This window comes from Kryptolebias marmoratus, linkage group LG5, assembly GCF_001649575.2.
Source record: "Kryptolebias marmoratus isolate JLee-2015 linkage group LG5, ASM164957v2, whole genome shotgun sequence".
Taxonomy (NCBI): Eukaryota; Metazoa; Chordata; class Actinopteri; order Cyprinodontiformes; family Rivulidae; genus Kryptolebias; species Kryptolebias marmoratus.
The window spans coordinates 18,686,746-18,710,192 of NC_051434.1; the positions used below are offsets into that span (position 1 = coordinate 18,686,746).

The 23,447-nt window shown below is 40.3% G+C and overlaps 2 protein-coding genes across 3 annotated transcripts in view; one reads left to right on the forward strand and one right to left on the reverse strand.

Moving 5' to 3' along the window:
• Window positions 1–6,930, forward strand: part of slc66a2 (solute carrier family 66 member 2) — a 43,672-nt gene extending 36,742 nt beyond the window's left edge. Inside the window, exon 5 of one of the 2 annotated variants that reach the window (XM_017420951.3) lies at window positions 3,294–6,930. In XM_017420951.3, coding sequence (XP_017276440.1) covers window positions 3,294–3,504 — 211 coding nt within the window. In that variant the 3' untranslated portion in view covers window positions 3,505–6,930. The remainder of the gene's footprint in view (window positions 1–3,293) is intronic. The other variant, XM_017420952.3, reaches the window with a different exon arrangement.
• A 4,700-nt stretch (window positions 6,931–11,630) lies between these two features.
• kcng2 (potassium voltage-gated channel, subfamily G, member 2) overlaps window positions 11,631–23,447 on the reverse strand; it is a 35,183-nt gene continuing 23,366 nt past the window's right edge. The window contains exon 3 of the mRNA XM_017420954.3: window positions 11,631–12,965. Within this exon, the coding sequence (XP_017276443.1) occupies window positions 12,144–12,965 (822 nt within the window). The 3' untranslated portion in view covers window positions 11,631–12,143. The remainder of the gene's footprint in view (window positions 12,966–23,447) is intronic.

Sequence of the window (23,447 nt, forward strand, 5' to 3'; positions counted from 1 at the left end):
AATCTGTGAGGGTCCTGCAACAATAAACTATTCACGATATGGCAAGGGCTTGATACAGTGGATAAAGGCGGCTGAGCAACTGGTTTTCTTCTATTTCTCTGTAGTACTTACCTTTATTTTAGAACATATATAACACCACCCCAACTGAACAGCTATTATAATGTGACGTCCAGTGAGTTTGGTCCATTTTCAGTAGTGCAGTGTGAAAGTAAACCAAACCAAATGAAGGTGTGAAAGTTTTGTGGGATTCCACACCCAATTGAACCTAGTCCCCCGGACTATCTTAGTGTAATTAGACACATTATTGTTTATATTTCTTGTTTTGGGTCAGTGTCAGATACAAAAAACAAAAACAGGATTTTTATCTAATTGGAAAAACTTTAAAACTAGAAGAAGTCAGATTTTCCTGTCAAGATATGAAACATTATTTGATATACTTACTGAATGAGATATTTTTAAATCTAAAGGGCCTAAAAGCTTTTTTTTTTCCTCTTTTTGAATATTTGAGATAGTAGCAACTACAGAAATGCAAATGAATATAACATAAAAAGTAAGGAAATTTGTGTTTGGCTGACTTGCATTGCAAATAAAATGTGGTTGTGTTGGCTGCTCTGGAATAAACAGCAACCCCTAGCTCAGGGGTGGCCAATCCTGGTCCTCGAGGGCCACTATCCTGCATGTTTTACTTGTTTCTCTGCTCCAACACGCCTGATTTGAATCAATGGGTGATTACCAGGCTTCTGCAGAACAAGAAGAGGTAATTTAACCACTGAATCGGGTATGTTGGAGCAGGAAAACATGCAGGATAGTTGCCCTTGAGGACCAGGATTGGCCACCCCTGCCCTAGCTGATTCCTCAGTTGTTCAGTGGGGTTGAGGTCAGGACTGCAGGCAGGCCATTCCATCCTCTCCACTCCCAAATTCTGGAGATAGTCTGATAAATCCAGCTCTGTGGGGCAGAGTGTTGTCATCATGGAGGATAGAGTTTGGTCTAAGCCTGCAGAGATATGGGATTGCAACTAGTCGCTCACAGGCGCTGACAATCAGGTGTCTGATTAGCACCTGATTAACAGCACCTGGGGTACCAAAAGCTCAAAGCAAGCCAGTTCCCTTTAGCAGAGAAGATTTGGCAAGTTTTTCATGGACACAACCCACATATTCAACTCTGCTGCTAAACAAATGCATTTTCCTAACAAATGTGGCACCATTTACAGGAAAGTCAACAGGTTTTTCAAAGGTATAAGATTTACTAACAAAAAGCATTTATCACAAAAAAATACATCAACCAAACACAACTTTCCTTACTTTATGTGCTCTGTTTATATGCTACATTAAATACTGTATATTCTGCTCCTTACAATGATTTTTGTTGTTGTGACATTGCGATTTTTCAAGCGCCTATACAAGTTGGTTATTTCTTTGCTTGATTTTATAGTTAGACTTGTTTTGCTGCCTTACTGAGTTCAGTGTTTTTAAATGGCAGGGAGGAAATGAAGGATCCCTGGATGAAGTATGTCCTGTCAAATTACATGGATGCTTTTCTTTCACTGCTTATAAAACAATAAAACTTATGCTTTACTGTAAAATCTGTGCCCTAGCTTATTTCAAGATGTTATTATGGACAAGTCAATGTATCCTAGTAGCTCCCTTGTGAGTTATATTGTTAGAAATGTGTCACAGGATATAGAGGTAATAGCCACCTGGAGCCCTAAGTAGAATCATTATTTCAATTTCCCATGGTTTTTGTACTGTGGCAAATTTGCCATTTCCTTCCTGCCTGAACTATTAAAACTACTCAGACCTACAGCCCTGCTGTGATCAGCATTCTTTCTCTGTGACTAATTTGAAGTTGGAGCAAAATCCTACCAAAATTTGACACATTAGAAACTAAAGTTTTATTTTGAAAAGCCTTTCTGATCATTTTCTGGAAAATAAAGACTGTTTAGTGGTGTTAGTGACACTCCCAACAAAAAAGAAAGACTAGAATCATGTATTTTGCCTTACAGACAATTTAAACTGAAACTGAACTCATAAACTGCTCTGGAGCAAGTGATGAGTTCAGCCTCTGTTACCATGACAATCTGGCTGGGTTGAAAGAGAGCCTCTGTGATACAGAAAACCCTGACTTTCAGCTCACTGTACCTGTGTAAACCATTATTCCAACCCTGAGTTTGTTTGTTGCTTTTGTTTGTTTGAACAACAGGGGCAATCACTAAGTTATCATTCATAAATTGGGTTTAATAATGATAGTTACTCAGAGGCTGATTTATTGCTTTATTCTGATTAAGGAGCTCATATGAAGTTAGTTGTATGCATTCAGCTAAAAACTAAAATTGCACATTAAGTGCATTAAAAATTGTAACTATTACCTAAAATAATGGATGGATACCATTATCCCTTGATAGTGTGCTTGTTTCATTAAACCAAGAATAAGCCTCTAACTGCAAATGGAAAACTGATTGAACCACTAATCTATTTGCCTAATTTTTACAATTACCACTTGCTAATGTATGCTTGTGGTTGTGGTGGTTTGCTGCTTAGCTTTTTAGGGAAGAACTTGCATGTTGGGTAACAGGAAAAAAGAAAATTCTCAAATCACTGAAAATTGTAACTCAGCTGGAAAGTTGTTTTATATTGGAATGATTCAGACTTCGTCTACATTACTTCAGTTTGTTTTGGGGGTTTTTATGTACAATTTTTGAGTGTATACATTTTTTTTCCCCTCTGATCACATATTCTAAAAAAAAATCTGAAGTACTTGTGCCTTGCCACTTAGGTGGTAAAAACATCTACATTAACAACACCAGAGAAAGAGCATTCTCAGCTTGGCTTAAATTTCTCTGTAAATTTGTCAGGGGACCGGCTCTTTGGGATGAACCAGTCTTCGCCGTAATGTACTTTGGGGTTTGAAAACCACTTAGGGCACTAACAATCGATCGTTAGGCTAATGGTCCTCCTTTTGCATGTGAACAACTAGCTTTGGGTGTCACCAGCAACTGGTTGATTCACTATGCGAAGGTGCTGCTTAAAAGGCTGAGTTTGTCTTTTGGGTAAAAGACAAAATGTTTCAACAAAGAAGAACCCATTTAGAGGACTTGACTCAACTTTTTTACACTTAAAAATGAGTTGGTAAAAGTCTCCACTTTGGAAAGTCTGCCTTTTATACGCAACGCTTCAAACACACAGGAAAAGCAGTGCCCGTCAATCAGTTATTTTAAACCATTTTATGTCAGAGTGACTTGTCCTGAGGTTGTAGCCTTCCTCACCACACTTTCTCTCATTCTTTCCTTCCAGTATCAAGATGGTGCTGATGTGGACCAGCGGCGACACCTTTAAAACGGGCTACTTCCTGCTCACACAGGCTCCCGTGCAGTTCTGGACGTGCGGGCTGCTGCAGGTGTTCGTAGACGTCGCCATCCTGTTCCAGGTCTACTACTACAGCCGCTACCCGCAGAAACCCGCTTCCCACAGCACCTCCCACACCACGAGTGCCAAAGCCCTTTGAAACCATCCACAAAAGACTGTTGGGGACGGGACAGGCCGGAGGAGCAGCGTGGAAGCACTTTTAGAGGTGCTGAGAAATGCATCAGCAGAAGCACCAAAGCACGTTCAGATGAAGCAGCTGCTCAGATTTACCCCCTACTGAACATTAAGATAAACACACTTGAATATGGCACCAATGTGGTGGCAGTAACACTGAAGGCACACTTGTTACACACATTATTTTTATTCTCTAAACGACTTCTTCTCAGTGAAGTACCCAAATCAACCTGGTCATGTGGCAAATAATTTGCACAGACGTGAACTTTTAGTATACGTAAACTGGACGTGTACACATTGAGCTCAAGGATTTGTGGACCAGTTTTTGTCGTCCACCTGTGCTTACAATTGTTGCATGGAACCTCTGCCTTAAAACCTCCACTCAGACACGGCTTGCTGCATGACCAGCGATATACATAAACATCTTCTGAATCAATCATAAACAACCCTAATAATCCATGTTACTGAATGTATAAAATATTAAAGAAGTAGGTCAGTGTACCTCTCCTTGGACAGATGTTCACTGCGTCCCAAGATCCTCAGTGTTGTTTGATAATGACTAGAAAATGGAAAGCAATCAAACCCAACTGAACTGAAATCAGTTTTCTAGACTTGGAAATGTATAAAAAAAAAAAGAAAATCAGGAACAGTAGTGGCCTTGAGACTTTATGACTCATGAGGTAAACCAAGCTTTGTGAGAGAGTGACATGTTTCTTTTTTTATTAAAGATATTTTTGATGTCACTTTTTTTTCCTTTTTTTTTTTAAACCTGAAGTGAGGACAAGTCGGCATGATTTGATTTCAGGAAAACCTTGCCTCTCCTGAGGGTTTATGCATTCACGGCGTGACAGGTGCAGGAGTGATCCCTGCTGGGTTGTGCAATGTGAGGCTGAGCTGTTATGAAAGCACAACACAGACGCATGCTTGTTGGTTTGATTTTCTAACCAGTTACTGCACTTGTCTGTTCTGTCAATTTTACAGGGTTCCTACGCAGTCCTGAAATGAGTAATATGGAAAAAATGAAATGGTCTAGGCAAAAAAAAATGTTTCCAGACTCCCTGTTGGACTTTCTAAAAAGTTAAATAATTCTTTTTATTTTTTATTAAAACGTGCTGGAACAAAGAATATTTTTTCATATAACTCTATTCAAAAGATTAACATAGTCATGATGTCCATATTTGGTTCATTTAGCACATCAAGCTTTAAATTTGAGCCATTTGTATTTTTAGCCCTTTACTCAAAGCAGCATGGCTACAAGAACCAGATCCTCTTCAAGCTGCCGCTGGTCATTCGGAAATTACCAATCAGAGCAGCCCATGTGAGTGTCCAAGTGAATCTAAGCAACCGGACTATCCGTTGTCACTACATCACACCCTCCAGCCACGATGCAAGCTTAGCTTTTACGGTTCTGTTAGTAGCTCGCTTGGTGTCTCAGAGGCATAACAGTGGCGGGTTGACTTCAACCCTCCATACCGCCTTGGCCCTTACAAATACGTTATGCAGTAACAAGGCTGCCCAACCCTAAAGCATATGAATCTTTTACCAAATAAAGATTGATTTTTAATGACGACCTCAAGTCTGTCTTTAGAATCACAAACTAAGTGGAAAAACTGTAAACAGTATTTTTTGTCCCTCAAAAAGAAAAAAAAAATCATTGATCCCTGTTGCCTAGCTTTTGTGCCCAATTTTTGGGGTTTTCATGTTTAAAACATACAGCTCAAAAACACCACTTTAAAGATTCACGCACATTCAAAGACATTTTGATTTAAAAAAAAAAGGTCAAAATTGGATCCTGAAATTTTGAAAATTCCGAGTCTGGCAACGTTTGGAATTTCCAAACAGAAAGTGTGTAGGAACCCTGATTTTTATGATGTGTGCTGTTAATCTCAGAAAGAAATAAAGCAACAAGTGCTTTCCATTCAGTTTCTACAAACCTTTAGGATGAAGACCACAACACCTTAATGAAAGCTGTTTAGTAAAGTAATTGTTGGGTGGTTCATTCCGACTTGACGCTGCATTCAACAGTGTTAGCTTGTTATATTATTCTGTGATGACCTTCATGTCCACCCAATATATGGACAAAACTTAGTACATTTTTGGCTTTGTTTTATTTAGTTGAGGCCAAGCTACAAAAGAGGTGAGATATTGTGTACAGTGAGTCACTTTGTTCAATGCAGCCTTGTTACAATGATTAAAAAAAGCAAAGTGTTGAGAAATTTGCCATTTTTCTAGAGAACCATCGTGTTGTTCATGCTTATATTTACACACAAAGGGCTGAACTTCATGAATCGGCATTAATAGTGTGGTTTTATAATATTCTTCCACTTTGTTTACGTCTGAATATTCACTCATAATTTTACAGCTAATTCTTGAAATCCAACACTCGACCACATTTTTTTAAGAGTCCAGAGGTTGGGTTAACTAGGTTAACTAGTTAAAACTAGGCAATTTCTAAAGATGTTTTGAAGGGTGTCAATGCAGCTACGTTTTCCATTTCTAGCTTGCATCACCTTTCTTCTTTAAAGCCCAGAAGTAGTTTGGGACTTTTGTCAAAATCTGACAAAATGTTGATGTTTTGATGTATAAACTGGATTTAAAAAGTGTAAGAATAACCAAGATCATATGAATTGTTAAAGCTGTTGCCAGAGGGTCATTAGGGTCACCATGGTAAACACACACCCTGACAGCACTCTTCATACAACAGGCAGATACACAGAGTAGAAAGTAACTCTCGAACCAAATATGTAAGAATTATTTAAGATGAACTGATAAAATGCGGGTTCTCTGTAACTTGAGTTAAAGCCAAACAGTATCTTTCTGTCATTCTGTCAGTGGATATCGTTCATGTCGAACCCGATAATGTTATTTAATATCCCTAACTGATGACAGCTTCTGCTTATTATCATTTAGCCACAAGAAAATGATTTCCTGTTCAGAGGAAATTTCGCAACCCAGTTTGTTTTGGGTTTGTTTTTGTTTTTGTTTTTTTCTTACTGTTTTGTCATTTATTTTCTGAGAGGAAAAAAGCAGGAGTCCTTCAGTGACCTGTGTACCACAGCAGATCTGATCTCGTCCTCTCTTTACAAAGCCTCGAGGAATAGAAACTTCACTTTTGTTTTCCACAAAAAAACGCCAATGGTTTTTGATGAAGATTTGCGAGAGGCTTTTTAAATAAAACTGTCTTTTGTTCACACCTTTATTTTGCTTTTCTTTTTTTGTACCATGTTCAAATACCCATGTCATTTGCTTATGTGGACATCTGACTGCATCAGTCCCACTATGATTGTCTCATTCCAAGAACCTGGTTTAATGTCATCTTATACTGATTTTTTATTTTATATTATGGGTATATTTTTATTTAAATGGTATGGTTTTTCACTGTCTTTTTTTTTTGTAAAAACTTTGTTTTTAATGTAGAAAAAAATCCCAGTACATGTTTTTTTATTATTGTTTTTTTTTTTTACTATGCTCTTTTTTTCTTAATTTTTCTATAAAACCGTCACTTCATGTCAACAACTCAAACGGTCTGGGTTGTTTGAACACAGTGTCAACAAATCTAGCATGGCATTATCTCCCAATAAAAAAAAATAGACTCCGGTAAGGCTGGCTTTTTTTGTTCTCACACTATGGGGATGTTTGTATCAGACATCCACTGTTTCTCCTGTCAGAAGTGCAGCTCTGGCAAACATCAATTGCAAAAAAGGAAGAAAGAAACCACCAACCATGAGCTCTCTTTGTGTTTTGGGTTTCTACCATCTGAAGCAGAACAAGGCACTTAAATTGTCTTGTGTTGGGCATACCCAGGAACCTTTTCACTGGGGCAGAGCGGAGACAGTACACAAATAATAGATTTGCTAAATGCTTTATTAATGCAAAGCCAAACTCTTGATGCTTTTTTTAAGCATTTTACCACAGCTTTAAAGGAGCCATTTGTTCATGTTGAAGTCAGTTTCTGTGGGAAAGTTATAATCAATATCATACCTGCTGTGAATAGCATCTTGAATGGCCCCAACATTGAGAAACAAAGTTTACGTCCGACAGGACTGTCGAGCTGAGGGCTAATCTGAACACAGCTATGACCAAAGTGGATTACTGCCTTCTTATAACAGAAAACAATCCATAGCAGCTCATTCCAACACTATTTTATAAACCTTGTTTAAGCAAAACCTTACTAGTACTGCTTAGGGAGACACAAGCACATCAGTTAACCATTGTCTTTGCCAGTTTGGTGTTTTCAAAATATTCCCCACTGCACTTGCTTTGGGTAGTTTCCATTTGGAGACAAAATTGTACTTTGCTGGAGCCACTTTTCTTTTTGGCTTTTTCACACGCATTATGTAGACCAGTGATTCCCAACTCCAGTCCTTGAGGAACACTATCCTGCATGTTTTAGTTGTTTCTCTGCTTTGACACACCTGATTTGAGTAAGTGAGTGATTAACAGGCTTCTGCAGAACTTGAAGACCTGCTGAAGAGCAGAGAAACATCTAAAACATGCAGGATAATGTTTCTCGAAGACTGGAGTTGGGAGTCACTGACACAGACTATTTATTTCAGTAGACTAAATGTCCCCACCTGCTCTTGTCGTTGGGAATTGAAGCCAGCAGGACCCAGTGTACGGATGCTGCCATGATGTATTTTTGGAACTAGAGTCTGTGCACTAAGGATGTGGGGCTTGAAGTCCCACCTACTCTCCTGCACACAATCCTGATGCTACATTATCTTTTTTTTTAGCGTGAAATGTTTGATAACAACTAAATATATTGGAAAAATGAATATTTGAACATACAGCTGCAGGGTAAGAAGTATGCGAATGAACAATAGACATAACAAGAAAAAAATGATGTTTTATTTTGTTTTAGACCAAGTGTAATGTTCCACTCATAATATGTGGAGGAGGCAGGACTTAGTTTGTTTTGAGAACAATCTAAAGGAAAGTTGGTCCTGTTCCGTTCAAAGGTCTAGATAATATCATTAATATACAGGTTCTTACAGCTGTGCTGGTCCACAATCCAATTTTCTTGCAACAGCTTTGTGCATCAAATTACATAACTGTGATGACACTTCATAGAGCAGTCTGGTAATTGCAGCTGAAATTAATTTGTTAAAGCTTGTCCGCTGACAGCCACTGTGACGAGCTGTTCAAAATCAGAACATGTGGAATGAAATCAAAATAAATTGGATGCTTCGTTTTTCGCTCTTTCGCCATAGCAGTAACACCTGACACTGAGGAAGTGTCACTGAGGGCACCCCACAGGGAACCGTCCTCCATCAGCTTAAAATCAGTGAAAAGTCCTTGTAATAAGCCCATCATCCATTTTCACTTCACATTAATTTGATTTTAATACCGTAGATGATCTGTGTATCACCTCATGAAAAAGAGTTACATAATATTAATGATATAGGCTTAAAAAAGACATGACCCAGTGCCAGTTTCAGGTGCTTTAAGGGGAGAACAGCACATACCCTTCTGACAGTTTGAGAGCATCTTCGTGTATAATACATTGTTAAATCAAAGGCCCTTTCACAAGGTTCTGTGCTCATTATAATTATGAATGTTTAAAAAGAAACACTTTGTTCCCCAGGATATGAATTCATCATGCCAGTTCATTTCATGTCACACCAAACACCACCTCATCCAAACTGTATTTTCATTAAAACCTTTATGTTGTCTTTAACAGACTTTAATGTTCTGTGTAATGTGTTCAAGCTCCAGTTAGTCCAGAGAAGCTGATTCAAAGTCCTCAGGCGAAACATGGTGATACAACCTTTATGGCATATTAAAATAATCTAAACCTATTTTGTCCTGTCAAAAACACACCTCAGTGGGTCCAAACTGACAACAGGAATGTAAATGATGTGTATGACATCCGTGATGGAGCACAGAGTATGGAGAAAAGGGCAGACGTCTTCATTCAGGCTTGGCTAATGGCTAGTCAAACAAGGGTCTGTTTTATATTGTTTTCCAGGTTGTTCAGTTCCTTCTCTAAAACAACATAAATGGTGTGAAAGAACACTACATTGGCTAATATTAAACCTCAACACTTTTGCGTGACACCATTTGTTTAGTTTATTGCACCATCCATGTTCCTACATGAATGTATGTACGCTGAGCGTAGACCAAATCTGACAAACTCCTCGGGGGGCCGCTCTCCTGCATGTTTTAGATGTGTTCCTGATTTAAAGCACCTGCTTTATTTAATGACTTGCGGACATGCTTCTAGAGAACTTAATGATGTGGTGAGAAGGTAATTGAACCATTTCAATCAGGTGTGTTGGCGCAAGAAAACCTAAAACTTCCAGGACAGCGGAGCCTTGAGGCCTGGAGTTTGACGCCCCCTGGCATAGACGGACCGTGCACACGCCATTGGCGCTGAGGCGGTGTCATGCAAAAGGGAAGAGGTTTAATATTAGCTGATGCAGCGTTCGTTCACACCGTCATTTTTGGGAAAGAGTTGTTTAATAAGCCCGAAGAACAACAATAAAACTCGCCCTTGTCTGGCTAGCCATTAGCCTAGCTGGGACAAAGACTGAAGTCACGGCTGGTACGGTAGAAACTACTGATAAATATGTGACAGAACATCACTTCAAAAATGACCAGATTATTCCTTTAGGTGTTAACCTTTCCTAAAGGACAAGTCAGAGAAAATGCAGTGAGGTTTGTAAGACTATGGAAATTGTTTTAGACCAAAGCACACTGTTTCTTTTCACTGGTGGATAATGCAATATTGTTCCCAACGTCTGTCAGCTTCTTTGGAGATGGAAAAAAATGTTATAAATAAACAATGTTCAAATGTGTCCTTTTTCTTTTTTTTTGACTGACTTCATTTACATAAGCTGTCCCTTCTCAAGTTGCGCCAAACTGCTGATAAAAGAACTGGGCCCTGCGTTTTGTTTTCCCTGTTTCTCAGTCCACATTACTCCTCTGAAATTTTCTGCTGTGTTTGAACCTCCTATTCACACAGGGAGTTTTTGCTGAGGACAAAAGAGATGTTTAGGACTGCTTTCCAAAGTGAAAATCTTTTTTAAAATTCTGGTATTGGTGCCTCCAAGCACAGAGTTTTTCCGATACTTTGACGTAGCAGCACGTTTCACACACTAACACTTTGTATCCAAGAAACCAAAACAACATTGGAGTTATTTTTATCAGTTTTTCTACGTCTGTTTTACTTTACCAAGATCCTGTCCCAGTTAAACTTTAATCATGCGCTGAAATGGTTAATAATTGAGAGGGAACTGTAAAAAGTGTCAAAGGAAGTATGATTAGCCAAACTAAGAATGTTCTTTCTCTGTAATTATTGGGAATTATCCTCAGCTACTATCACACCAAATTTGAACGTAGTAGCGTTAAAATTGTCTGGCTTGTGGCTATTTTTGTGTTTACTAAGTTTGCGTAGCAGTGACAGCCATCTTGAATTGGGTTGACCACAAAAATAAGAAACTATAGAAGAACATCCAGTGATCACTTTCCGAGAATTTCAATGAATCCATCCAGTGGTTCACACACACACACAGACTGGCAAAAACATTATCACCCTTTTGTTTTCAGCAACGGGCAATAATAAAGCCTAATCGTCAACCAACAGTTTGGTTTGTCAGGACAAAAGATCATGAATGTGCTTATTAGTTAACAATATAATGCATGTTTGACAAATGCCTTTATTTCAGACTCAAACACAGAGCATGAGGTGCGTTATTTATTAGTCTGAGGTCCGACCAGAAACTTCTTGGCTTTTTATTTTGAGGAGTTCAATCGAGAATATAATCCTAATGGACATAGGTTGTCATACAATGTGCCAAAACAAGACTTGTGCAGTTGTAAAGTTTTGTAAAACTTATGAATCCTCTCTGGTGTGCGCGTGTGTGATACAACCAAAAAAGAGACACTGACCCCCCTGCCTCCACACGCAAAAGTCCTGCAACTTATTATCTCTGAATTCTCAGTAAGGAGGGTCCCAGCCTCCCGGTTTGCCACAGGAACACAGACAGTAGTGGTGTGTGATACTGCAAGATTTCGTATCGACCCGACGCCAAGTAAACTCGGGGTCAGCACTTTGAACTTCTACAGGTCGCCTGTTTTTTTACGCAGGGAGAGAAACGTCTCGTGTTTGTATTGTCATGATGCTAGTATCAATAAGACGCCTGCTTTGGTATTCATATAATCAATATTTGAATCGATCCACACACCACTAAAAGACAGACAGACAAAACTGCTAAGGGAATATAGTTGTTCATGCTTTTCTGCGTGTATTCGTAGTTCAGCTGCACCACAGCGTCCCACTCAGGAGTCTACGGTTTACACATAGGTGGCAATGACCGAAAGACAAAGCAGAAGAAATGAAGTTCAAGTGATTTCTCACCCTGCGTTAGATGCAGTTTTTATGTCCTTATGGTCCCTGAGTAATAAATTATCTAAATATTGATAGCAGCAAGTCTCTTCACACAGTACTTTTCTTTTCCTGTTCCTTTGGCGCCACCATTTTAGATGGAAGAGGAGCCCTGTCACCAAAATCTGCACACACTGGTCCATGAGGGGGTTGGCAGAAAATTGGATGACATTTACGCCACATGCAGAGCGGAAAGTATGAACCACTCTGTTTCCACCTTAAGTTTGCATGGACGCTCTGATCTCAGCTGCCCTCTGAGCGGCCAGGGACTTCCGCCGCTGTACGGCCGCAGCCGCCGCGGCCTCCGGGATGCCGTGGTAGCTGTCGGTCTCCTGAGAGTCCTCGCTGTTCTGAGACTTGGTGCTGTCCTGCGAGTCCGGCTTCTGCCTCAGAGCTCGGCTCTGCTCCTCCTTCAGCTCCACGTACGAGCGGGAGAACGTGTGAAAGATGGACGTGACGGGGAAGGCCATGAGGAGGATGCCGCTCAGGATGCTGCTGAGCGCCACCACCTGGCCCGGGATGCTTCTGGGCACCATGTCGCCGTAACCGACCGTCGTCATGGAGATGACCGCCCACCAGTAGCTGCCGGGGATGCTGGTGAACTCCTGCTTGGCGCCCATTTCGCTCTCGGCGAGGAACACCAGCGGTGCGAAAAGAGCCATGGCCACGCACAGGAACAGCAGCAGCAGGCCGAACTCGCGCGTGCACCGCTTCACGGTCAGACCGAGCGTCTGCAGGCCCAGCGAGTGGCGGGCCAGTCTCATCACGTAGAAGATCCGCAGAGCTCGGAGAACTCGGAGGACCAGCCCCACCTTCTCCAGGTAGTTGTTCCCCGGTTTTCCTCCCACGGACAGAGAGTCCACGATGAGCGTGATGTAGTAGGGCAGGATGGCCACCACGTCGATGATGTTCAGAGGCGTACGCAGGAACACGCATTTGCTCTGAGTCTGGATGAAGCGCAGCAGGAACTCCAGGGAGAACCAGCCAACGCAGACCGTCTCCAGAACAAAGATGTTCTTACATCTCTGGAAGCAGTCACCCTGCAGATGAGAGAAGAACAAAAAAATTTTTTTAAAAAGATTACGGACTGAGTAAGACACAGGTTCAAAAGTTTTAAACTAGGATCATCTTGTGTTGAGTTTTGAGTTGTAGCTGTTTGGTCAAACCTTTGGTCAAACATTGTCTCACAATCCGTCCAGTGGTTCATGAGACATTTAGCTAACAGACAAACAGGGTTGAGTATTAAGATGGCTACCACATATGCTAAAGTTTTAAACAAAAATCTTACTTTTGAAGTATGAGTTGTGAATGACTCTCATCTATTACCACACCAAAGTTTACCACAATATCTGCAAAACTGACTGAATTAGAGCCATTTTTGTGTTTTCTAAGGTCAGTTGGCTGTGGAAACCAGTGGGGTTGGCTTTAAAAGATAATCATTTGTAGATGTACATTCAATGATTATTTTCAGAAAGTTTCATTAAAATCTGTCCAGTGGTTCATGAGATATCTTGCTAACAGACAGACAGAGTTGACTCCAAATAGGCAATAGCAAAATTTTACACAAAAGTCATGAACAGTCTGTTAGTGCTCACAATACGTGTTGCAAATCAGTCCCAGCTATTACCACACCAAACTTTAGGTAAATATCTGAATAATTGACTGAGTTAGAGGCATTTTTGTGTTTTTTAAGGTCAATCAAGATGTGGCAGCCATCTTGAATCATGTTGCCTTCAAAGGTTAATCAGCTGAAGGTGTCCATTCAGAGATTTTGTCCCGAGGTCCGTGAAGACATTCTTCTAACAGACACACAGACATGTTATCGTCCACCTTCACTTGTCGGCGGCGGGCAATTCAAAGGTTGACGCGTTGATGCCGCATGAAGCTGACGAATAAACGTGTTTCAAAGTCTTTGATTTGATTCCTGAGTTAAACCATTGACAGAGAAATATTACGGCGTCAGATCTCCCAACAAAGAAGGGAAACGTGTTCCCTCTCAGAACAGAGACGGAGCTGCTGAAAGATTCATGAGACGCGGCGTTGAAATCTTTGATTGTGGAGTCTCGTAAACCTGGCTGCCTCACACATCCAACCCGGCTGATCGAGAGGTGAAAGCTGCAGAGATGAAGATGGGAAGAATTACCTGTCACTGTGAAGTTTTCAGAGGAAACACTTCCTCTTCCTTTCAAAAAAAATGCTCAAAAAGCTTTCATAAATATTTGAAGGTCTAATTACAAGAGTTGCTTAGGTATTACATCAAACTCACCCCGCAGACGGAAAACTGAAATCGTGGAAATAATTTTCGTTCTTTTTCTTCTTTTTTTCTGTCATTACTTAGAGTTACAAATGGTCACAGTTGATCACTCGCTGCCAGAGGCAGACAATAACGTTTTTATGCTTTCGCCCTTTTTTTTGTTTGTCTGTTAGCAAAATATCTCATGAACCACTGGAGGTATTTTACTGAAACTTGCAGACAATAATCAATAAATGGGCCTCTACAATTGATTAACTTTTGGAGTTGACCCAGTCCGAGATGACCACCACAACTAACTGACATTAAAAAACACAAAAATGGCTACAACTCAATCAGTTTTCCAGATATCGAGCCAAAGTTTAGTTTGGTAGTAGCTGAGACTGATTTAAAACACATATTTTGAGCGCTAGTACATCACACAAGATCTTTGTTTAACATTTTCTGATAAACTATTTGCAGTCAACTCTGTTTGTCGGTTAGCAAAACATCTCATGAACCACTGGACAGATTTGAACAAAACATACATAAAGTATTTTTCATCTAAACATCTACAAGCGATTAACTTTTGTCATAAATCCAATTCAAGATGGCCACCACAGTTACAGAAAAACAGCTATAACTCAGATTATTTTAAAGATATTGAGCTAAAATTTGGTGTGGTAGTAGTTGAGTTTCATTCACAACACATGCTATGAGTGTGGCATCTGGCGAGCTCTCACGTTATTTTTAGGGTTTAACCAAAGCGGCTACAACGCCGTCATTTCTCAAGAACTCAAAGCGTTTTACTTTCTCTTTGCTGCATTTGTTTTTTTTGTGTAGACTAAAGAGAAACTGTCAAGTAAAAAAAAAATACAGCAAAGCAAGCGCTTTATGTACTTTTGGAAACCTTAAAAGCTTCACATTCATGCAGATTGCGGCTCATAGATTTGATGTCCGTAGAGGTTGTGTGAAAACTCGATATCAGCTGATCACCGGAGCGTCACACGGAGCTTATGCTTATAAATGTTGTATCTGCGTATGAATGTGCACAAGTGCAGAGACGTTAGCGAGCCATTTTCCTGTGAGTTTGCTCAGTCAGCCTCATGTATTTTTTAAAGCATACACTTAGTTTTGCATGTGGCATGTGGCATGTTTTGCCCCCCCTGAGATCCCAGACTTGCTAAACCCATTAAGGACCATGTAAATGACTGATCAGCAGAGCTGGAGCTGCAGTTTCTCACTCAGTGGCAATAAATCACCTGAGTGAAAGTTCACCGAATAAGATGAGAGAAAATGAATCAAATCAGCTTTATTTTTAAAGCACAATAAAACTAGAAGCACTCAGAGAGCGCAAACCTCCGCTAAGGCCACAGCGTGATTAAAAAATAGCGCGATCCGGATCAGCACCAAAATAGAATCCATTGTTTTTTGGGACGACATCAACATTTCCTCCAAATCTGTTCATTAGTTTTTACCTGATCTTTGCTAACAGACAGACAAACAAACTAACAGACACAACAGGAAACAGATCTTCATTGGCGGAGGAAACAAGTTTTAAGCAAAGGGGTTACCTGTGACCTTGACCTTTGACCCCATGAACCTTGAAATCATCAGGCATCATCTTTGACCCATTAGGTGTCCAGCTGTGCAGTTTGACATTCCTACAATACACTGCTGCAGACTTAGAGCACTATGTCAACTGTGATGTTGACCTTTGACCCCATGACCTTGAAATCTATGGTGATCACCCTTGACCTAAGAGGTGTCAAACTGTGCAGTTTAATTCTCCTGTTATACAGCTGAAGAGGTAGAGCACGGGCTGATCTGTGACCTTGAATTTGACCTTTGACCGGATCACCACCAAAATTTAACCACTCGTTCCTTGCACCATGTTTGACGTTTCCTGAAAATTTCATGAAAATCTGTTCATAACTTTTTTAGTAATCTTGTGCACAGACAGACCAAAGAGGTGCACAGTGAACCCACTTTAACTGCCTTAAAAGCATTCTGGCTTGTTAGAAGCTTCTGTGTACGGATACTCAAAATTAAACAGAAACTTGTCAGTGGTTGTCAAGTATCCAGCTGGATGCGGGTCAAACTGCAGCGATGTAAAACTTGTTTACAGCTTCCTCGGGTGTGACATAAAGTCACACTAATTAAATCTTTATTGCCAAGATGTTGCTGCCTGGTAAAAAATAAATAAATAAAATAAAAAAAACCTGACCTTTCTCCATGGCAGCCACAAGGATGGCAACAACAGACACATCCCATGAGGGTCGTTGGTGGTCATTCACATTTAGTTTGTTCACATTTAGTTTGTTCACACTTGCTTGTCGGTATGCGATAAAAGCCAAACTGCTGCTCACAGAAACATAAAGCTAAGCCCATACGAATTAAAATGAACAACAGAGAGGCAGTCCCATGCCTCAGAACGGCTCAGTATTCCCTGAACAGCTGCCAGCAGGTTCCAAGTCTGGCTTCGGACTCGGATTTAGAAATAATACCGTAACGACGAGGCTGAAATCACACCGTCTGATTTATTTTAAGGGAATCTTCTGCCAAACCGGACAAGAAAATTATCAACAGAACCCGCTTCTGTCAAACATTTTTATTTTATTCAGAAAGATTTTTTCAAAATCTGCAAGCCTTCACTAAAAATAACCTGTGCTCGGTTGAACAGAGTTTATCGTAACAGTAGGGAAAATGAACTATTTTATCATAGGAACATTTTGAACTGAATCCTCTACAGCAAGCAGTTTGTGTATTTATTCAATATTCTTGATATGAAGCATCACTAGTTTTCGACTAGTTCAACAAACACTTTTACTAGTAACACTAGTAAACTAGTGGTACTTCTGCCCTACTAGCTGAAGCATAAGTCATACTAGTGAGCATTTTTGACACACTAGTAGCCCAAAAGTCCCAACTATTTGGCTTCTTATTGCATTAGTGAACCACTGGACCCAACTAGTGAACCAGTAGATATCAAAAGCCGTTGCATGTTAACTAGTCAATTTAAACTATGCCTACCAATCAACTAGTGCAACCTAAAAGTTTCTTGAATTAACTACCGAGTTGGCACTTTTTTTGTTTTTACTACTGAACTAGTGCAGCTAAAAAACATCAACAAGTAGTTTAGCGCACCTAAAATGGTAACTGGGGAACTAGTAAAGCCTAAAATGTTTAACTAGTGCAGTATAGTTGCAAACTAGTGGCTGAAAATGATGCTTGATATTAAAGATATTGAATTAATAAAACAAACGGCCCGCCATAGATCACCTTTTTTCAACTGTCAGGTTTTACCGTATCAGGCCAAAATTAAAACGATCTGGTCTTTACCAGGTTCTAAAACTGTTAATCTCAAGTGTTACTTATTATTAGTCCATCCCCATGCCACTCATGTATGACTGCTCAGCCAGACTCCAGAGCAGCTGTGTTGTGAAGTTTGCAGATGACACGGCAGCGCTGGGCCTGATATCCAGCAATGACGAGTCTTTGCACCGGCAAGAGGTGGAAGATCTGGCGTGGGGAGATCTGCATAATGTGGAGCGAATGAACGAGCTGGTTGTGGATTTCAAGAGAAGTAATGTTCCCTCGACCCTGCTTAACCCTGGAGCAGCTGTGGAAATGGTCCACAGCTTCAAATATCTTACAGTTCAACTCCAGAGAAGGAATTCACATTTCCCCGGAGGCTGAGGCTGAGGCAGGCCGGCCTCAACACCCAAGTGCTGGCAACTTGGAGAGCCCCCTCACCGTCTCCATCACCTGTTATTGGAGCTGCTCTGCTGCTAACAGGAAGGAGCTGCAGAGGGTGATGAACACTTCCAGTAGCCTCCCTTCCATTGTGGACATCAACATCAGCAGGTGCAGGAGTAGTGCATTCTGGGGATCCAACTTAGTCAACTCATGGACTTACTGACTCTCTTCCTTTGGGTAGGAGACTGTTGAGCATCAACGCCAGAACCACAAGCTGACCCGCAACTTCGAGATTTCCATGTCTCATCTAGAACTGCTCTGCCTTGTCTGCTGTTCTATTTTCTCTCAATAAAAAAATAAACACAGCGAAGAATAACTATAACTAAGCTGTGAGTGAAAAACTGTATTCAGCCTCTGATCCAGCAGCTTGTAGAATCTCCTTTAGCAGCAATAATTCTCAGTAGTTGTTTTCTGTCTCTCACATGGTTGTGGAGGAATTTCGGCCCACTCTTCTTTCCATCGTTGCTTCGGTTCATTGAGGTTTGCAGACATCTGTTTCTGCTCAGCTCTCTGAAGGTTGAGGTTCTGGACTTCAACTGGACCGTTACCTTGATTCTTTTCTTTTTGAGCCGTTCTGTTGTAGAACAGCTGCTGTGTTTGGGATCATTGTTCAGTTTGGTCCAATCCTCAGCTGTAGGACAGATGTCCTCACATTTGACTCCTGAGTCCTTTGGTCCACAGAGGAGTTCATGGTCGACTCAGTGACTGCAAGGAGCCCAAACCATCAGCCCTCCACCTCCGTGCTGACAGCTGGGATGAGGTGTTTGTGCTTATCTGCTGGGTTTGGTTTTTACCAAACATGCTGCTGTGCATTCTGGGTAATCATCTGTACTTTAGTCAGTCGTGCTGTCATGTTGTTTTTACGGAGAAGAGCTTTTCTGCTGCAGCCCTTCAAAACAAGTCATACTGGTTCAGTCTTTTTCTAATGGTCCTGTGTTAAACTTTAACCTTTAACCTGCTGAATGAGGCCTGTAGAGATTGAAATTGCTTGGGTGGTTTGCAGTTTCTCTGAGCAGGTCAACCTCAGAGTGAATTCACGGGGGCGTTAAGTCCTGGGAAGACTAACTACTGTCTAGAATGTTTTCCTCTGATGAATAATCTTTCTCTCTGTAGAATGATGACCTTTGACCTTTCTCAGATTGATGGGTAGCAACAGCTGCTTCTCTTGCTGATGTCTTTCCACCTTGGCATTGTGTTAACACACACCTGTCTGCTCCAGAGCAGCAAACTGACTAAACTCCTGCTTTTATAGAGCTGATGATCAGTTAATCAATACATTTGATCAGCAGCTCCTGGCTGATCCTGAACCTCTTAAATCCTCTGGAAGCAGCATGGGTGGACTTCACACACAGCTTTTGATTTTGGTTTCATTTTTGTTCAATAAATAATGAAACGATGGAATTTGCTGTGTGTTTTTGTTTACTTGAAGGTAGATTCGAATAATTTTAGAACCTGATAAAGACCAAATTGTTTGTTTTTTTTTTCTGTCCTGATGCTGTAAACTGTAAAATCGAAAGAAGGCTGACTTTATTTCTTCCATGACTGAATACAGAGTCTTCAGATGAGATAAAAAAGACTTGTTGAACAGTACATTTGTCTGCACCCCAGACGTACTCTTCATCTTTGTTTTGAGCTCATCTATTAGATCTTCATGTTCTTTTGGCAACCCAGCGCAAAGCCATTTCAGAGCTCTGCTCCAGCAAGATAATTCCGATTTGAGCTCACATCCACCCTCTAACCACATGCTGCCATGACAGCTCCAAAGCAAGAAGCGTTTCATGCCAGAACAAATACATGTGCCGAAATCCAAATACTGAAAGACTTCACTCGTTTTCACATGCTTAGCAGTATGTTTCACACTTCCTCTGTCAGTCCGTGTCCTCGGGGGGACTCCGTCTTTGCGGACGCAGCCGACCCAATCGCTTTTGTTTGAATTCAACCGGCGTGTTTGTTTTTGCTCTCTGTCAGAAGCTTTTCTGGCTGAGTGCGCTTCCCACTCCCTCCTGCCCCTTCTCCACGCTGAGCAGCCTCTAAAGTACGCAGATGTACCGCAAAGGACCAGATTAAAACCTCACAATTATCTGTCTGGAGGGGGAACACACAGGGGGGGGGACTCTGACCCTGTCACAGCTGAAGACAAGCATGCAAAGCAAACAGCGCAGGAAGCAAAGGCTCATCTCTGGTGAAACGTCGGACTGGGTTCGATTCAACACCCGCACCAAACTGGTTCTTGTTTCTGCAGAGCCGTGTTCGTAACCGATCTGCAGATGACTTTCATTTAGTTACCTTTCCGAGCTTTGCTGTGTGTTTATGTTCTGCTCTGTCCTTCAGAATGAATTTCAGCGCTTCTATGTTCAAGAAGTGAGACCTATTGCAGAGCGACATGACCGTACTCATTTCAGCTTCTTGTTTTCTCATGTTTTCTGGCAGCAAATCAAAGCTCGAGACAAGGGGAAAGGGATGTAAGTCTGAAGCAAAGATCTCGCTCAGTGAATAGCACTTAGAGTTTGAATTGCGAATGACTCTGAGCTACAACCGCAATAGATTTCAGCATAATAGCTGTTACACTGACTGAGTTATAGCCATTTTTGTGTTTTCTATGGTCGGATGGCTGTGGCGGACATCCTAAATTGGGTTAGCTCCCAAAGCTAATCAATGGTAAATGCACATCCAGTAAGTGTTTCCTGAAAGTATCATTAAAATCCATCCAGTGGATCATGACATATCTTGCTAACAGACAAAGTTGACTTTACATACTGAAGCTATTGGCACAATTGTAAATAAAGATCTTGTGCAATCAGTTAACATTCAGAATATGTGTTGGGGCTCAATACAGCTACTACCACACCAAACATAAGGTCAGTATCTGCAAAATTGACAGAGATGTAGCCATTCTTGTGCTTTTTAATGTCAGCTGTCTGTGGCAGCCATCTTGAATCCGGCTGATTCTAAAAGTTATTCAGTTGCAGACGTACATCCAAATGTTATTTTCTGCAAGTTTCATTAAAATTTGTCCAGTGGTTTATGAAATATTTTGGTAACAGACACATAAACACACACAGATATGGGTAAACTCATTACTGTCTGCCTTTGCTGTCTCCTGCTGAAGTAATGGGTTGTAAAAATATTTGATATAGTGTTTTATGAAATAACTATGAAACTTAAAAGTCTGAACTGTAAAACTGTCTTGAGTGTGAGCCCTGCTCTGAGTAGCTGTTAGCTTGACTCCTCCATGAGTTCCCTCGACAGTAGTGGTTCCCAAAGTTGGAATCGGGCCCGATTGTGGGTCATGAAACATGAAGTGAGGGTCCCCAAATGATGTTCAGAAATAAATTTAAATATTAAAAAAAGACTGCTAATAGCATATTTTTATTGTAATTACAGCAAAGAATAGATACAACATTAATAATAAATAAAACTAGTATCATAGTAGTTAAAGGTTATGGTTTTGTCATGATGTTCTTCTTTAATAACAGAATTTGTATATTTAAAATGGAAATATTTGGGGTCACAAGCCTCTGCTGCTCTTATTTTGTGGGTCAGAAGCTGAAAAATTTGGGAACCGTTGCTCTGTAGGATCGTTCTTGACTGCGGTCTGCTGCAGGTAAGATGCTGACTATTCAGAACAGCTCCACACAATCCCACAAATAAAAAAAAAAAAAAATTTTACAATGTCCCAGTTTGTGAACTAAAATTGCTGCTGCCAGTATCGGGTCACAGAATGTATTTTTACAAACTTACCAGGGGCTAGAAATAAAAAAATGCCTCTCTGTCTATTTCTGTTGTACCAAAATGAAACTAAAATAGTCTCTCAGTTGTTTCGGCTTCTGCTTACGTGTTATGTCACTGTGTCTGGTTAAACTATATAAAACTGTGTAAAAACATATATGTGTGTAGTGGCTTTATTTTACAAAATAAATCTATATATATATTTACAAAAAGTTTTTTTTCTTTAAAAAATTACTTTCAGACATTTTAGGCATCTTATTAAGACACTAGATTTTCTGTTCAACTAAAACAATTATTTGCTGTAGTTTTGTTGTGAACACTTTATTGGTAATAAGACATCTTTTTGGTGAGAAATTGTTGATACATCATGAAACATGGAATTTAGAAAAATAAAAACTATAGATGTCATAGAGCCCTACAGTACAGTGGAAGTGCACTATATTGGCAGTTTTATGTATTTTGGTTTATTATTTCCAACAGTAGTCTACATTTGATTAAATACTTTGTCAGATATTTTAAGGAAAACTTCACATTTAAGGCGGATCAATGTCCTTTAAGTGCCATAAATGCAACATTTCCAGTCTCAATGATTGATTGTTTTCAATCATACTGACAGTATTGATGAAAACAATCATAACTGAGATTTTTTTTTTTCTGAAATCCAGCAGCTCTACCTCTAAGCCAAAACATTAGGGGAAGAGCCAGATGGGAGTTCTTATCATCAAATCTATTTAGACAATTTCAGATTGTATACAGTAAAATAGTTTTAATCTCATCTTTTTTGTGCTATGACATTACATTCAAAACGCACCAAGTCACACCAATTTTGTGCCCCCAGGCTCCTATAGCCTAACCTGCCTTGTACTTGAATTTAATAGGCATGTTCCAACCTGGAAGAGAAAACCACTGCTACAAGAGTGATTTTTTCTTTCCTCTGGATTTCAGTTTTGACTGACAATGCAGCCATGATGTAACGACCCTTGCAGTATATGCTGCCACCTCACAGTTGTGTTACTGCTGCCACGAAGTAACTATTAGTGCTTTCTTAGCCTGCTACATCTCACCGACATAAGGCTCATGCATCCCTTTTGCATAATGTGACACTGGCAGTCATGTATTTATTCATTTCAGGGTTGTTGTTTTTTTTCCTCTCATCTTTATTTCTCCCCCAGACCTTAGAGCAACTTTCATTCAATCTAAAGTCTGTGACACTGAAGGCTGGGTTGGAGATTATTGCAGGTAACCAGGACGCCCGGGGAAGCGAGGTTAGAATGCGAACGCCGGGCTGTTACGAAGACTCCAGCCCAGAGGGAGAAAGTCATTTTATGCTAATTTTTTACAAGCAAATGTTTCCCGGAGCTAATGGCCTTGTAACCTGCTGCATGTCAAATAACATATGATCAAATCATAAATACTTTATTTGTCATTTCTGCACCTCGGTTTCTACAAACCAGGCGGATATATGTCATAGTTTGGTTGATTTCCTCAGTCCCTCAGTGATTACTGTGCTGAATTTTAATTAGTACGCTGATTATTCATGCTTATCCCAAATTCAATAACATAAAACTGATTACTTTCCCTGTCTCTTTTTTATTTTTTATTTTTTTGTACTTCCTCATATTTATTGTCTTTGCCCAGAAGTCAAAATCCAACGCACCAGCGCCACAGTTTGTTCTGTTTTGCAGTATTCTGAAACCACTGCTGGAACTCACACACATTGCTTTTTTGCTTCCCATCAGTGTATTTTAAATTATGATGCATTTTATGATGGCTGTTCAGGGAGCAAGGGAAAACCCGAAGGCCA